The 16,383-nt window shown below is 46.4% G+C and overlaps 1 protein-coding gene across 1 annotated transcript; it reads right to left on the reverse strand.

Moving 5' to 3' along the window:
* Positions 1-13,657: 13,657 nt before the first annotated feature.
* On the reverse strand, positions 13,658-14,067 carry LOC139268378 (histone H2B 1/2-like). Its single transcript, XM_070886447.1, has 2 exons — positions 13,939-14,067; positions 13,658-13,894 (listed from the first exon to the last, which is right to left on the reverse strand). Exons 1-2 carry the CDS (start codon positions 14,065-14,067, stop codon positions 13,658-13,660), a joined length of 366 nt encoding a protein of 121 aa, XP_070742548.1.
* Positions 14,068-16,383: the final 2,316 nt, after the last annotated feature.

Raw genomic sequence — 16,383 nt, forward strand, 5'->3', positions numbered from 1 at the left:
AAAAGGTATCCCTGCAGAACAGACGCACTGTCAAGTGCCTCTGACCATGGAGGATTAGAATCCATACAGGATGCCGTGTGCTGCAGGCAGTGTCTGCCTCAAAGATACCGGACCAGGCTTTTTTTGGCTATTGAGGTCGCCTTTCTGTTACTTCCATCAATAATTGTATAGCACAGAAGGAGGCCATTCTGTGCTGGCCCTTTGATCGAGCGATCCAATTAGTCCCACTGCCCCTGCTCTTTCCCCACCGCCCAACAAAATGGATGAGACCATGAGTTATGAACTGAATAAATGATCATTTCCGTTGCAGAACTATTAATTTTTAGGATTTTGGTGATTATTTCTAATTGACGGTGAGGTATTTATCGTAGCTGTGTAAAAAAATGGATACTCCTGTATCATTGTAGATCCTACAAATCCCCTGGGAGGACAGACGCACAAACATTAGCGGCCTCGTCCAGGCCAACATCCCCAGCATTGAAGCACTGACCACACTTGGTCAGCGCCGCTGGGCAGGCCACATAGTCCGCATGCCAGGCACGAGACCCCCAAAGCAAGCGCTCTACTCGGAGATCCTTCACGGAAAACGAGGCAAAGGCGGGCAGAGGAAACGTTACAAGGACACCCTCAAAGCCTCCCTGATAAAGTGCGACATCCCCACTGACACCTGGGAGTCCTTGGCCATAGACTGCCCTAAGTGGAGGAAGTGCATTCGGGAGGGCGCTGAGCTCCTCGAGTATCGTCGCCGAGAGCATGCAGGAATCAAGCGCAGGCAGCGGAAGGAGCGTGCGGCAAACCAGGCTCCCTGCCCACCCTTTCCCTCAACCACTGTCTGTCCCACCTGTGACAGAAACTGTGGTTCTCGTATTGGACTGCACAGCCACCTAAGGACTCATGCTAAGAGTGGAAGCAAGTCTTCCTCAATTCCGAGGGACTGCCTATAATGATGATGAGTAATAGGCATTGAAAGGTGAATTGAAGGAAACTTGAGTGGGCTAGACCTTTCTACAGTAAATGAAGCAGATATTTGTGATTCCAAGATTAGTCATCCTTGCATTTTACATCTGTAACAACTGACAGCTTGTCACTTCTTATGATTGTTTTTCTTTCGCAGAAGTTAAGGGCTCATCTGAGGGAGAACATCTGATCTGATTTCTCCTGAAGAGGCAGCTGCACAGCCCAGCGCGGTACAAAGGTTTTCAGTAGCCTCTCTGACCAGACTGCACCAGCGTCACTGTGTGTGCGGTCTCTCGCGCTTCTCCATGCAATATCCCAAATCAGATTCCCCAGAGTGCGTTTCTCTTGCCTGCCCAAATTACCTGGGCTTTATATTTAAATCCGCGATGTCCATAGGTTTTCAAACTGGGGCCCGTGGATGCCAGGAAAGAAAGAATGAGCTTGCATTTGTATAGCGCCTTTCCCGACCTTAGGACGTCACAAAGCGCTTTACAGCCAATGAGGTACATTTTGGCGTGTAGTCACTGTTGTAATGGAGGAAACGCGGCAGCCAATGTGCCCTCAACAAGATCGCACAACCAGCATTGTGAAAAATGAGCAGATAATCTGTTTTTAGCGATGTTGGTTGAGGGATAAATATTGGCCCGGAATGAGGGAGGGAATCCTTCAGATATGCGTCTGCCTGGACTTAGCCATATCGAGCACTACGAGCAAGTGTCTTCGAAATTTCATGCTTCCTATAGCTAAATGTTGTCCTTATCTTTGAATATATTTAAGGTGGAGATAGACTGATTTTTGAACAATAAGGGAGTCAAGGGTTATGGGGAGTGGGCAGGGAAATGGAACCCAAGATCAGATCAGCCTTGATCTTATTAAATGGCGGAGCAGGCTTGAGCCTGCTCCTATTTCTAATGTTCTTATGTTCTTATCTTTCTGTGTTTGTTTCTTAATAGCATTACTTGCAATTATAAGTCTCTTGCTTTAGTTCACTGACACTGTCTCTTGCGGTTAGGACGGGGCCGGGTGGGGGGGGAGGGGGGGGCAGTCACTGGAAGCATGTCGATATTTATAGGGGACCCCCCCCAGCAGCACAGAAAAGCTTGGCAGCTGCTGCTGGGAAATTTTCGAGCCTAGAATTGATTGATTATGACATTGGCGAACGAGGGGCATTGCATGGTAACATAAGACACTCCTCCAACTGCTATTTAAAGAAGCCATTAACGCTTTTAACATAAACCGCGCCCCCCCCTCCCCGCCCCGACAGGCTAGAAAACCTTCAGATAAATGTCATAATCACCTCTAATTAGATCAAGTATCAATTCCACGGCAAACGCAGCCGCTGGTCTCTCATTAGAATCGTTGAATGGTTCGGGAGACAGAAATAATAGATTTTCCATGTCGGTTTTAAATTCAAAGGTGTGAATTTGAATCTAGCTCAGCCTTAGAAAGGGAGTTCTAGGTAAATTCACTCTTTCCACTCTCCCAGCTGGGAGCAAGAGTCGGAGGATCAGTGTGGGAGCCTTGTCTCCGATCTGTGTTTCCTCTGAGAGTGGCTCTGAGCTCAGAGGGCCTGACGGGGCGTTTACACGATAACGTCCTTATAATGCTGTCGTTGCACCATTGCCACTTCTCTGCTAAAACCTGGGCGGGCTGAAGATTGGTGCCACGCACCGAGGATGGCCAACCCTCCAGGATTGCCCTGGGGTCTCCAGCAATTGAAGAATAATCTCCAGGACGCTGCTGGGAGCAAAAAACCCAGCGGGAAAAATCATAGGGGCCTTAAAAAAAAATTATTTCGAATAAACGGGTCCTTTTCAGAGCGGCAGGCAGTGACTAGTGGGGTGCCGCAAGGTTCAGTGCTGGGACCCCAGCTATTTACAATATACATTAATAATTTAGACGAAGGAATTGAATATAATATCTCCAAGTTTGCAGATGACACTAAGCTGGGTGGCGGTGTGAGCTGTGAGGAGGATGCTAAGAGGCTGCAGGGTGACTTGGACAGGTTAGGTGAATGGGCAAATGCATGGCAGATGCAGTATAATGTGGATAAATGTGAGGTTATCCACTTTGGTGGCAAAAACAGGAAGGCAGATTATTATCTGAATGTTGACATTAGTAAAAGGGGAGGTGCAATGAGACCTGGGAGTCATCGTACATAAGTCACTGAAGGTAGGCATGCAGGTATAGCAGGCAATAAAGAAAGCAAATGGCATGCTGGCCTTCAATGTGAGAGGATTTGAGTATAGTAGCAGGGAGGTCCTTACTGCAGTTGTACAGGGCATTGGTGAGACCACACCTTGAATATTGTGTGCAGTTTTGGTCTCCTAATCTGAGGAAGGACGTGCTTGCTATTGAGGGAGTGCAGCGAAGGTTCACCAGACTAATTCCCCGGATGGCAGGACTGACATATGAAGAAAGATTGGATCGGCTAGGCTTATACTCATTGGAATTTAGAAGAATGAGTGGAGATCTCATAGAAACATATACAATTATGATGGGACTGGACAGGTTAGATGCAGGAAGAATGTTCCTGATGTTGGGGAAGTCCAAAACCAGTGGTCACAGTCTAAGGATAAGGGGTAAGCCATTTAGAACTGAGATGAGAAACTTTTTCACCCAGAAAGTGGTGAACCTGTGGAATTCCCTACCATATGAAAGTTGTTGAGGCCAGTTCGTTGGATATATTCAAGAGGGAGTTAGATGTGGCCCTTACGGCTAAAGGGATCAGAGGGTATGGAGAGAAAGCGGGAGTGTGGTACTAAAGTTGCATGATCAGCCCTGATCTTATTGAATGGTGGTGCAGGCTCGAAGGGCCGAATGGCCTGCTCCTGCACCGATTTTCTATGTTTCTATGTTTCTATGACACTTTTATTAGTTGTAAAAATGTTGGAGTTGGGAAAGAAAAGGATGTTTGCCTGCCAATTGGCATGGGAAAGGATGGCGCCATGAGGATGGACATGTGGGGTGGGGGGGGGAGGGCAGATGGAGGGGGGAGGTCATGTGATGAAACCTCCAGGAATACATCCAGCCAAAGTTAGCAACCTTGCCCGCATGGGATGTTGTGGCGTGTATCCGTGCTCTCTCTCAATCTGTGCTTGCATGTTTTTGCCAGCAGATGTCGCATTCTCCCTTCTGAATGGCCGGCGGAGTATCTGACTGCTACCAGATCAGATCGTTAGGCATTATTTTGCTCTTATCTGGGGTAATGTCGAATGCACACTGTGTCTAATAATACCCCACAAATGGCCTGCTTTTTCTTACGAGATGGGATTGGCGGTGTGTGGGGGAAGGGGGTGGGTACATGCTGACTCTAACTGCTGCAGATACTGTGATCTGTAACCGTTTCCCTTGTGAAAGATTCCAAGTTCATCATTTTTCTCCCTGATGTGGTTCCATGTGTTTTAAATAAAAAATGTTGCATTCCGCTGCAACACAAAGTAAACGAAAGCACGTCAGATTAAAGCTGTATTTTTGGTATAACGTATAAAGTAATCTCCGCACGATGCCGGTAACATAATCTGACATGCCTTTAAGTTGTGGCGTAAAGGAATAGAGAGGACATTTGGGCTTTAAATTCGGTCCTGTAAACCCTAAAGACTTAAGTTAAGCTCTGTGTTAGTGAAATAAACCAGTAACAATAAATAGCTGATTCCCTGTAGCTTGTGACCTGTGGCTCTGACTATATATATTCTACAGTCCTACCTCACCCTGATTGGCATCAGCGGCTCTGCGTTTCCCCGGCCCCCGATTATATCGAGAGGGGGGACAACTATCTAGATTGTAAACCCTCTTTACATTCCCCTCGAGGCCTTGAGCACACAGGAAACTGTTAAAACTGTCAAAAGAGTAAAATGCCATTCTGAAATGGCTTTTGAGGCAAAAAGGTATTTTGGCCGTGGAAGTGGCTGGGGAGCGAGGGACGGGGAGAGGGAGGGTTGGGTGCGGAGGATGAAGCGATGTGAACTCCCGATAGCAGCCACACACGGTTTTCATTTAGCAGCAGCAGCCTGCCTGCCCGCCCGATGTGATGGAAACTGTCAGAATAGCTTCCATAAGGAACAAATGTCTGGGAGCAGCTTCGCCACAGTGCCAAAACCTGACTGAAAGCACAGCATAGAGGTTGCTCAAGGAGTAGGATACCCAGGGGCAGGAGAATTACAGTAACATAAACCACCATATTTCCACATATTCTAGAAGCAGCTTTTAGGAAGGGAGGAAGAAGATAGGAACAAGAGGAGGCCAGTCAGCCCCTCGAGCCTATTCCCCCATCCAATTAGATCATGGCTGGCCCTGTAGCGTAACTCCATCTACAGGCCTTGGTTCTGTAATCATTAATGCCTTTACCTAACAAAGACTTTTCTCTCTAGTTATTAGTTCGGCAATATTTTTTTAAATTTGGTGTTCTAAATAGTTCGATCACTGCTTCTCAAATATAAAATTGTTTTTAAATCAAGTTTTGTAATCTTTAGGTCGAGATCAGACAGCAAAGGGATATGCTTCTTCTTTTGAGTTCTTTGCAATGTACTTTATAAACATAAGAAACATAAAAAAGAGGAGCAGGAGTCGGCCATTCGGCCCCTCGAGCCTGCTCCGCCACCCAATAAGATCTTCGACCTCAACTCCACTTGCCTGCACTATCCCCATATCCCTTGATTCCCGTCGGTAAAGATGGGTTATGTTTTATTAACATGCTAAGGAACTTTATGGTTACGAAAACTGAAGTTGAGTACAATATTGCACAGGCTTAGAACATCTGAACAATTAATTTCTACTTTTGGTTTCACCTTTGCAGTGAACATTTTGGCCAGCCCAGGTATGTGACACACGGAAACTCCTCACCGTGATTAAGAGTCTCCAAAACAAACGACTCCGTTGATTTTCTGTTCGCCCGAGATGAAATGCGCACTCTCTCACTTTAGAGAGACACCACATTTACCTAAACCCAGAGAACTTTGGCACAGGTTGGCAAGCACCACATCTTAGTGTGTGCTGCAGTTTCACCAGCGAAAACTACACGGCTCAGCAGAACAGAACGCTGCGAAGATTACGCGCGCTTGTCCAGCTCAGAACGGCCTACTTGTTCGGGCAATGGGCTTGCCAAAGTTATCCAAAGCCCAGTGGGAAGAGCCTTAGTCCCCGCCAGTGGCAGGCCAACCCACAGTACCAGATCTCACCAATGAACTCGGCCGGCCAACCACCAGGCCATAGCCTCGGGTGCCAGGGATGTGCCTGGCTCAGGTTTTGGATTGCTGCGTCTGCCACAGAGAAGCAACTTGGTTCCAATCTCTCAATGCCAGGTGTGTCACCAAGAGGCCAATTCAAACCCTGGACACTCCAAACCACCCCCCCCACTCCCCCACCCCACCCCACCCCCTCAGGGGGATCGTCATTAGTTGGTTTGACAGTAAGGACCCTAACCCAGCCTATCACAAACTCTGTTCTCGCCAGTATTGACAATTAGCATGCATTACCAAGTTTGCTGCACTGTCACAGTAACTAGCTAAATATAAACCACATGGATCAACGTACTCTCGCAGGTTCGCAGTACTAGCTTGACCTCAGTTCTCTTCCTTTAATCTTCTCCCTCTGCTGTCCTGAAGGCACTGGCCCCTGCTGGGCTATAACTGACCACCCCGATAGCTTGCCCCGAGCAGCCATTCTTCACGTGCAAGAAGGCGAGCCCTCAGTCTGCAGCGGTGGGTGGGTATCACAGCCGAGTTGAGCCCTGCCCTGGCACCACGTGCATACTTTCCAGCGGGGGTCACCGTGGTTGTGGTCGGGAGTCACAACCCTCCTTCCTTTGTCGCCCTGGGGCACTAAGGCCCGTTGTGGAGCGCCCACTGCTGCCTGGGGCTGTGGTCAACGGACTCAGCAGAACCCAGGGCCTCACTGCCACCTCAGTGTGGCGCCTCCACTCACACAGTCACCTGACGTTTCTTTGTGAACTTCAGAGTCAAGTCTTGTTTTAATATTTCATTATTTCACCTCGCCATACCATCCCCTCTCCTGGGAACATTGACGCTTTGCTGTCTCCTGTTGCTAAGAAAACAGCTCTAACGTCGTAAAATGTCCCAAGACACTTCAAGGGATCAATTATCAAGCACAATTTGACACCGAGCCACATAGGGAGATATTAAGACCAGCGATCAAAAGCTTTGGTCAAAGAGGCAGGCTTTAAGGATCGTCTTAAAGGAGGCGAGAGTGGGAGAGAGGTTTAGGGAGGGAATTCCAGAGCTTAGGACCCAGGTGACTGAAGGCACGGCCACCAATTGAAAATTGATGAGACATAAGTGAGCTGTGTGCTGGATCTTACTGGGTCCATGTAAACGGCGGCTCACAGAAAAAAGTGCATCTTTGGGGGAGCGGCGGGGGAGAGGAATATTGCACATTTTCACGTTTTATTCCTTCTCTTTCAGCTTTTTTGGAGGTGACAGCTCTTTGCTTGCGCCTGGTCCCACAGATGGTGGAGGTCCCTCCAAGACCTCCCTAAATCATGGGCATTAGCGTGAGCACAGACAATCTGTTCCACTGTGTGAGGGAGGGGAGGAGAGGCTATTAAGGCAGAACCTAACCCAGCCCTCAACTAATGTCCACATATGCACAACACTTAATAGTGAGTCACAGGACGGTGATCAAGACCAAGAACCCCAGCCCCAATACTCCCTCCCTTAACCCAGGAGCTCAGAGCAGGGTCGTGTAGGATTGTTTTTTTAATTTAGGCCTCGCCCCGCCCTATCTCTGTAACCTATTCCAGCCCTACAATCCTCTGAGATCACTGCACGCCTCCAATTCTGGCCTCTTGTGCAGCCCCAATTTTCTTCTCTCCATTGGCTGCCGGACCTTCAGCTACCTAGAACCTAATCTCTGGAATTCCTTCCCTGAACCTCTCCACCTTTCTCTCCTCTAAGACACTCCTTAAAGCTTACCTCTTTGACCAAGCTTTTGGTCATCTGTCTTAATGTCTTCTTATGTGGCTCGGTGTCAAATTCTGTCTGATTACGCTCCTGAAAAGTGCCTTGGGATGTTTTACTATGGTAAAGGTGCTATATAAATGCAAGTTATTTTTGAGAAGTTGGACATTAATTTGCTCTGCACCCTAGTATGAAGTAGAGGCTTGTTGTTTTTACTTGCGTTTCCACTTGAATCCTTAAGTTCTTTTAAATAAATTGCTATTCAGGGCTGCTAAATGGACCAATCATGAGCTGTCTACTCTGCTTCACAGAAAAGTGAAATGTGTTCTGCATATTTAGTGCAGTAAAGAAATAATCTGACCAGTTATGGAGCCACTCAAATATGGATTGATGGGCAATCAAAATGCGGCCATGGATTTGTCGATAATAAATGCAACGTTACATTAAAGGGCGAAAGGCACATTGTTGTAGGCTGCTGAGGGCTCTTTGAGCTCTGCTGGAGCTCCTGATGATTTCCAGAGTTGTGTATTTGGTTTTATGGTGCACTCTTTGTATTGTTTACACTGCAGTTAGTTTACTGGAAGCTGGTAATTCCCTGCTGTACATTGAGCTCACTCGCGTCACTCAGTCACCGAGACAGGCTGTGCTTTGTTTGAAGTTTCAGTAACGCTCGGTGCCTGAGTGCAGCAGGAAAATTCAAAAGGAGAAAAGGCGGTGTGTGAATTTTACCCTTTCTTGTAATCTGTAAAGAAACAATAGTTGATGGAGCTGATCGTCAGGAGAGATCTGTACTTTCATGTGCAGCATTCGACTAATAGTTTTGTGTGCAGAAACGTATTAGTTTTATCTGTCTATTTGTCAATCCATCTATCTCTCTGTGTATTGTAAATATCTATATCTATCTATCTACATATCTATCTATCCATCTATCTATTTATCTATCTATCAATCAACATATCTATCTATATGTCTGTCTATCTATCTGTCTATCTATCTATCTACATATCTATCTATCTACATATCTATCTATCTACATATTTATCTTTATGTCTGTCTGTCTATCTATCTATCTATCTATCTATCTATCTATCTATCTATCTATCTATCTATCTATCTATCTATCTATCTATCTATCTATCTATCTATCTCTTTATCTCTGTATCTCTCAATCTCTGTATCTATAAGGTATTTATAATTATCCGTATATATTTATCTATTCTTCATTTATCTATATCTTAAATTTTGAGGACTCCCATAATACTTCTAATGTCACATTTTAAACTACCAAGAGCATTAAAACAGTAATCATCTCGGGCTTTTTCTTTTCTGATCTGGAGCTGAAAATCTACAAGCAACCTTCAATCTGCAAACTTCTCTACCAGACAGCAATTCAACTCTGACTGACCTCAGGTCATGTTTACTTTACAGCAATTCGATCTTCTGAGCTCGAAAGGCAGACAGGCTTATATGTGTTAAGCCTTGAAAATCGGCAGGGGTCCAATCCCCGGCAGTTGTGCTGGGATTGGGACCCACTGTGGACTGGTCGACCTTGCATGGTATGTGAAGGTAACTGTGGCACTCCCACCCCCCTCCCTCCCCATCCCCCACCCTAAGACCCTGGGTAGGCCAGTGTAAGATGTGGAGCCTGGGGGGGAGGGGGGTAAAGTGCTGGATTCACTCAGGCATTGGTGCGCTGAGCTCCCCACCTCAACCCCTCCCCTCACTTCCCCCGCCACCCCGCCATGACAAATATCGATGGAATCACAGCAACTGGTGCCTCTCATCTCACTTGGTGTGTTGGCCTCCAAAACATACCCAGGTCCCATTGGCGCTAAGGAAGTGGGATCTTCCAGTGTACCTGTCCCTTCTGCTCTAGTGGTCTTGTGGTTTTTTCTTTTTCTTTTTATAATTCCTCCCTCCTATTAGATCAGCCATAATCTTATTGAATGGTGGAGCAGGCTCGAGGGGTCTAATGGCCTACACTTGCTCCTATTTCTTATGTTCTTATGTTGAATCATTGAGCACAGAAGGAGGGCCGGCTCTTTACAACAGCTATCCAATTAGTTCCACTTCCCCCCCTGCTCCTCCCCCATAGCCCTGCAAATGTTTTTTCCTTGAAGTATTTATCCAACTTCCTTTTGAAAGTTACTATTGAATCTGGTTCCACCGCCCTTTCAGGCAGCACATTCCAGATTATAATGACTCGCTGTGTAAAGAAATTCTCCTCTTCAACCCTCTCGTACTTTTGTCAATTATCTTAAATCTGTGTTCTCGGGTTACTAACCCTCCTGCCGGTGGAAGCAATTTCTCCTTATTTACTCTATACAAACCCCGTAATAATTTTGAACACCTCTATTAAATCTCCCCTTAACATTCACTGCTCTAAGGAGAACAACCCCAGCTCCTCTAGTCTCGCCACATAACTAAAGATGGTGAATTTGGCTGGGATATAGTTCGACAGTCACCTGCAGCTCTCTCATTGGATATTCTTCCTCTGTGAGACTGCATTGTGAGCGGTGCTATTTTACTGCAGTGTGCGTCGCAGCAGAGCTCTGACCTTTTCTGCCCAGTGCTATGTGTGTACGACCAGCAGCGATCATTGACAGTGCTCTAGAGTGGGACCCTGGCTGATTTCCTTTCTCGGAGAAGGTGCTTGAGATCAATTTTAGCGGCACTACCATTCCCCAAGTTAACTGAGTACAGATCAGGATCAGATTGGCCTTTGGTGATCTGTACTGTAACTCCCACCAAGGCATCGAGCCTGTTCTCACATATGTTACACAAAGTAAGCACAAGAAAAGATCATGTTTGGACTGGGTGAATAAACACCCAGTCTGACCTCAGCACTGACCTCTCCTGGTTAGTGCTGTTACATTAACGATACAGGTCCGAAGAGCCCCGCATTCGATCCCTGGTCTGTGCTGAGTTGCCCTGGGCAATGGATGCGGTCCTGAAATTGGCCCCTTTGACCAGGATCCTTGCTCCTGATCACTGTGCTGTGACAGGGACGGACATGAAGTATTATCCAGCTAGCAACTCAGCAGAGTTTGTGGGGTTATTTTGTGGACACCTCATGAGCAGGAAGCAGATGGGTTCAAGTGCCATTTCGGGTGCATCTCATGACACCCACTTGACCCGGGCCCATGGAACCTCTGGCCTAGTTCTGCGCTTGGGGACAGGGTTACCCGGTTCGAACTGCTGCACCCCCCCACTTCCTAACAATCAGCCTATATCAACCTTTGGCCTGAGTAATGGGGTCGGTCTGGGTGAATTGGTGAAGAAAATCATTTTGAGTTCTTTGGGGGGGGGGGGGGGTCGAGGCCAATTATTTGGTTTGGACCCACCAGTGAGGCCCACAAGTACCCTTGTGGAGGCTGGTACATCTCCACTCACTCTGCATTCTGGTCGTCATTACAACACTGGGTCCCAACAGCAAGAACTCCTCGCCGAAGAACATAAGAAATAGGAGCAGGAGTAGGCCAGACAGCCCTTCGCATCTGCTCCGCCATTCAAGAAGGTCAAAGTTGAATTTTTGCACCAACTCCACTTTCCCGCCCAATCCCTGTAAGGACCCCCTTGGCCCTGGGGCCCTGCCCATCAATTGCCTTGTAAGGGTCGGACGGAAACCCCACCCCTTTGCCACACAAGTCACTGAGAAAACTCCCAGGAGTGGCTGTAGACCGGTGGAGGCCCCAAGGGCAATTTCAGGGTGATGTCCTTGTGTTTATTATCTCTTAAATTAGATGCCACAAGTGTGGGCAGAATTGATGGTGTTTTACGTTGGTAGTTTTTAAGTGGTTAGTCGGGCATACCAATCCTTTTTTCTGTGTCTGAGTGCATGCTATGGAACTTATTGTTTTCCCCCCCATCTCAACCCAACTGAGGCAATGGCTATTAAAATAGAACCATGCAACCTAGGAAACATTCATGCTTTTCGCTGCACTTAGCATCTAACGTACTGTACAGTGTAACATGGCTGTGTCCATAGCAACTATTGTTCCGCTATTTTCTATTCTTGGCTGCAAATGCAGGAATGTTTTATATTATATATATATATATATATATAGAAACACAAACAGACATATTTTGCAGACAGATATTTAAATTGAGCTTTTCCTTTAGCCATTTGTTGCCGTGTACAGTGTGTAGAGATGAAGAAACCTGACCGGTACATGATATGGCAATGCCTACTGCTGCCACCAGGGCCAATGCAGCCACCACAGTGATTTGGCTTTGCTGTACAGGAGCCACAGTGTGTGAAGTGAACTTACGATGGGATTAGACTGTAATTTGCGACTTATTACACGTTTTCAATGTTTCGAATGTCATTTTTTCCCGTTCAGTAAAAAAAAAAATAGCGAATGCTTTTATGTGATGCATTGTATAATAAAAGAACTCTTTTAGTGCACTTATTGTGTGTCTTGGTGGATCTGTCCTTTCACACCTCGCTCTGATTTTCACTTCTGTCAGTGCTGGTTCCCAGGTTTTAAAGGGCCAGGCGAGTTCTCAGATTGCCAACATGCAAATTTCACTGGGCCAAATCAGTGGATCGCCAACTTAACAATTATGTTTTAGATCAGTTTTGGGGCTCATGTGCTTTTTTTGATGGTTAAGAATTAGAAGCAGGAGTAGGCCACATAGCCCCTTGAGCCTTCTCCTCCATTCAAGAATCCTTGAAGCAGCATTGAGCATTGATAAAACAACATACAATAAATGCTAAATCTTTGTGTCGATTAGTTATAACATAAAATATTGAAGATGAGGAAAAATGACTGTATAACAGTCAAGAATCATCCAATCGGCTTTCTGATTGGTGTGGGAAGGCACTGCACTGTGAAGATGGACGTGTCAGGTGACCAATGGCATTCGTGTGGGGGTAGGCGGGATAGTTTGGAGTGGGAGATCACATGATAAAACCTCAAACCAACCCTTGTGAACCCTCAGACTGAAGGCTGAGCGATGGTATTAAGGGATATGAGGCAAAGGCGGGTATATAGAGTTAGGTCGCAGATCAGCCATGATCTCATTGAATGGTGGAACGGGCTCGAGGGGCACAATGGTCTTCGCCTGTTCCTATATTCCTATTCAGGGCTCAGAAGGTTACTGTGAACGGAACACATAGAGTACATGCAGCTGAGCAGAGACTAAACACATCACACGCAGGATTGCATCTTGACCTGTCCTCTGGCAGCCGTACAAACCTGCGATTAGTCAGGTGTAACGCAATCATTATCCGCCTCATCTGGCTACGCGCTTCCAGCAGAAAGCTGAGGTTTGGAGATGTTTCTGCGATACGACAGATGCAGCCCGCTGCTTAATCCTCCTTTTTAGGCTTCGAAAGCTCCAAAGCCTCTGCCCTAATGGCCATGCCAGACAGACAGCATTGTGGGTATTGCAAACCTCGCGTTTTCACTTGGCTATCCCCATGTTCTGTTCCCATCTGGAATGCGCTGCCGGAAAAGGCGGTGGAAGCAGATTCAATAGTAACTTTCAAAAGGGAATTAGATATATACATGAAAAGGAAACGTTTGCTGGGCTGTGGGGCACGAGCAGGGGGAGTGGAACTAATTGGAGAGTTCTTTCAAAGAGCCGGCGCAGGCACAATGGGCCGAATGGCCCCTTTCTGTGCTGTATCATTCCATGATGAATGTTTCCAGCTCCAGTCTTTGCCTTATATAGATCAGCTGTGCAGAAAAGGTGCCATTTTCAATGATGCTATACAGAGGAACATTTACTACTTGCACACAACTCTGTATGCTGGGGTTCTTTCAGTACATTGCGGCGTTTTACTTGGAGCTGGTGTACCTGGTCGCACGGCCTTTGTCTCGTTCGACGCGGCACGCGCTTGGCGCTCCCCCGGGCAGCAGCTGACACAAGGCGCTCTGGCTCTCCCGGGAGCTGATGGTACTTGTTCTAATGGGGACCAGGCGAGAAACCTCACCCAGGCTGTGCTCAAAAATATTGTTCACCGAGGAGCTCATGCTGCCCGTGGTCTTGGAGGAGATGCCGGCATTGGGGTGAACCTACGTCATCACTTTGTAGGTGTAGATGGAAGCACTTTTCCTACCTCGAACCTTCTCCGCTTCTTGCCGCCCTTTGCTGACACTTTATTCAAGGCTTTCGTGGTGCCTTTCTTGGGAGCTGCTTTCTTCTCCTCCGTCATCTTCAAACCCAATTTCAGACCCAGAAAAGTCATTTTGGCGCAGATGTTTGATCATTTTTTTCACTGTGTTGTGTATGTGTGTATATGATAAGAAAACTCAATGGTGGGAATGGGTCCTTCGACCCACCAAAGTTGATTCCTCTATTCAACCGCTAAGGGCATCATAGCTAACCATGCTCTCAACATCTGGCTGGGCTGTGATGCCTCTCCATGGTGAACAGCCCTGCCAATGCTACCTGCTGAGGCTATCACCTGGAGCCTGTGCTACAGCAAGGAGTCAATGGTTTCGGGAAAGGTGGGAAAGAACAGTTTCAACAAAAAGCATGGTTACGCAGTTACTCCCAATATATAGTTATTTTTTAAATATGACCTATTTTCTCCTCTCCTCCCCACCCCTCTTCTGTCCTGTTCTGCTATGTATAATTACATAGATGTCAATCATCATCCGGTTCTTCTTATGTCAGCCTAGATAGTGATTTTGGCCGGCTATTTGACTGTTGGGTGCATCAGTGCTGTGCACGATCCTGACCTTGTTTGACGTACACATGCCTGCATTTTCCAGCAGGGGTCACTGCAGATCAGGAACAGAACAGCATCCGAGTTAAGGGGGCGGGGGGCGTAGGTAGAGTTTAGAGTTCAAGCTTAAAGAAAATGACCTTGGGCCGACCCTTATTCATATGTACCAGAACAAACTAATATAATCAATTCCTATTACTGTCAATTTTAATTTGGCAACCAAAAAGAAAAAAAAATAATATAAAGGGACAAGAGATGAATTGCCAGTGAATTCCTATTGAAACCCAAACTAATCCAGGCCTTTAAAATTGGTGAAGGGAGAAAGAACGAAATGATGCAGTGAGTAATGCACTAAAAGAAAGACTTGCATTCATATAGCAACTTTCACAACCACCGGATGTCCCAAAGCACTTTACAGCCCATTAAGTACTTTTGGAGTGTAGTCACTGATGTAATGTAGGAAACGTAGCAGCCAATTTTCACACAGCAAGCTCCCACAAACAGCAATGTGATAATGACCAGATAATCTGTTTCAGTGATGTTGATTGAGGGATAACTATTGGTCAGGACACAGGGATAACTCCCCTGCTCGTCTTCAAATGATGCCATAGGATTTTTACATCCACTTGAGCAGGCAGACCTAGTTTAACATCTCATCTGAAAGGCGGCACCTCTGACAGTGCAGCACTCCCTTGGTGCTGCACTAGAATGTTGTGCAAAGGGATTATGAACGGGGGATGGAGTATAAGAGTAAGGAAGTCCTGCTACAACTGTACAGGGCGTTGGTGAGACCACACCTAGAGTACTGTGTATAGGATATACTTGCATTGGAGGCAGTTCAGAGAAGGTTCACGAAGTTGATTCCTGAGATGAAGTGGTTGTCATATGAAGGTTGAGTGGTTGGGCCTATACTCATTGGAGTTTATAAAACTGAGAGGTGATCTTATTGAAACATAAGATTCTGAGGGGGCTTGACAGGGTAGATGGAGAGAAGATGTTTCCCCTCGTGGGGGAATCTAGAACTAGGGGGCATTGTTTCAGAATAAGGGGTCACCCATTTAAAATGGAAATGTGAAAGAATTTCTTCTCTCAGAGGGTTATAAATCTGTGGAATTCTCTGCCCCAGAGAGCTGTGGGAGGCTGGGTCATTGAATATATTTAAGGTGGAGGTAGACAGATTTTTGAGTGATAAGGGAATAAAGGGTTATGGGGAGCGGGCGGGGAAGTGGAGCTGAGTCCATGATCAGATCAGCCATGATCTTATTGAATGGCGGAGCAGGCTTGAGAGGCCAAATGGCCTATTCCTGCTCCTATTTCTTATGTTCTTATGTTCTTATGTGCTCTGAACCGTCATTATCTCCTCCTTGAATGACACCCACTGCTCTGAAACTGATTTACCTTCAAGTATCGTCAGCAAACTAAGTTACATTACACTTGGTCCCTCATCTAAGTCATTGATATAGATTGTAAATAGCTGACTCCCAAGTACTAATCAAGCTGGTTAGGCCACAGCTGGAGTTACTGCATGCAGTTCTGGTCATCGCATTACAGGAAGGACGTGACTGCACTGGAGAGGGTACAGAGGAGATTTACGAGGATGTTGCTGAGAATCTTAGCTATGAGGACAAATTGGATAGGCTGGGTTTGTTTTCCTTATAACAGAGGAGACCTCATTGAGGTGTATAAAATTATGAGGGGCCTAGATATAGTGGATAGAAAGGGCCTATTTCCCTTAGCAGAGAGAGGTCAACAATCTTTGGAATTCTCTACCCCAGAGAACTGCGGAGGCTGGGTCATTGTACATATTTAAGGTGGAGAAAGACAGATTTTTCA

Source organism: Pristiophorus japonicus, chromosome 8 (genome assembly GCF_044704955.1).
Source record: "Pristiophorus japonicus isolate sPriJap1 chromosome 8, sPriJap1.hap1, whole genome shotgun sequence".
Lineage (NCBI taxonomy): Eukaryota > Metazoa > Chordata > Chondrichthyes > Pristiophoridae > Pristiophorus > Pristiophorus japonicus.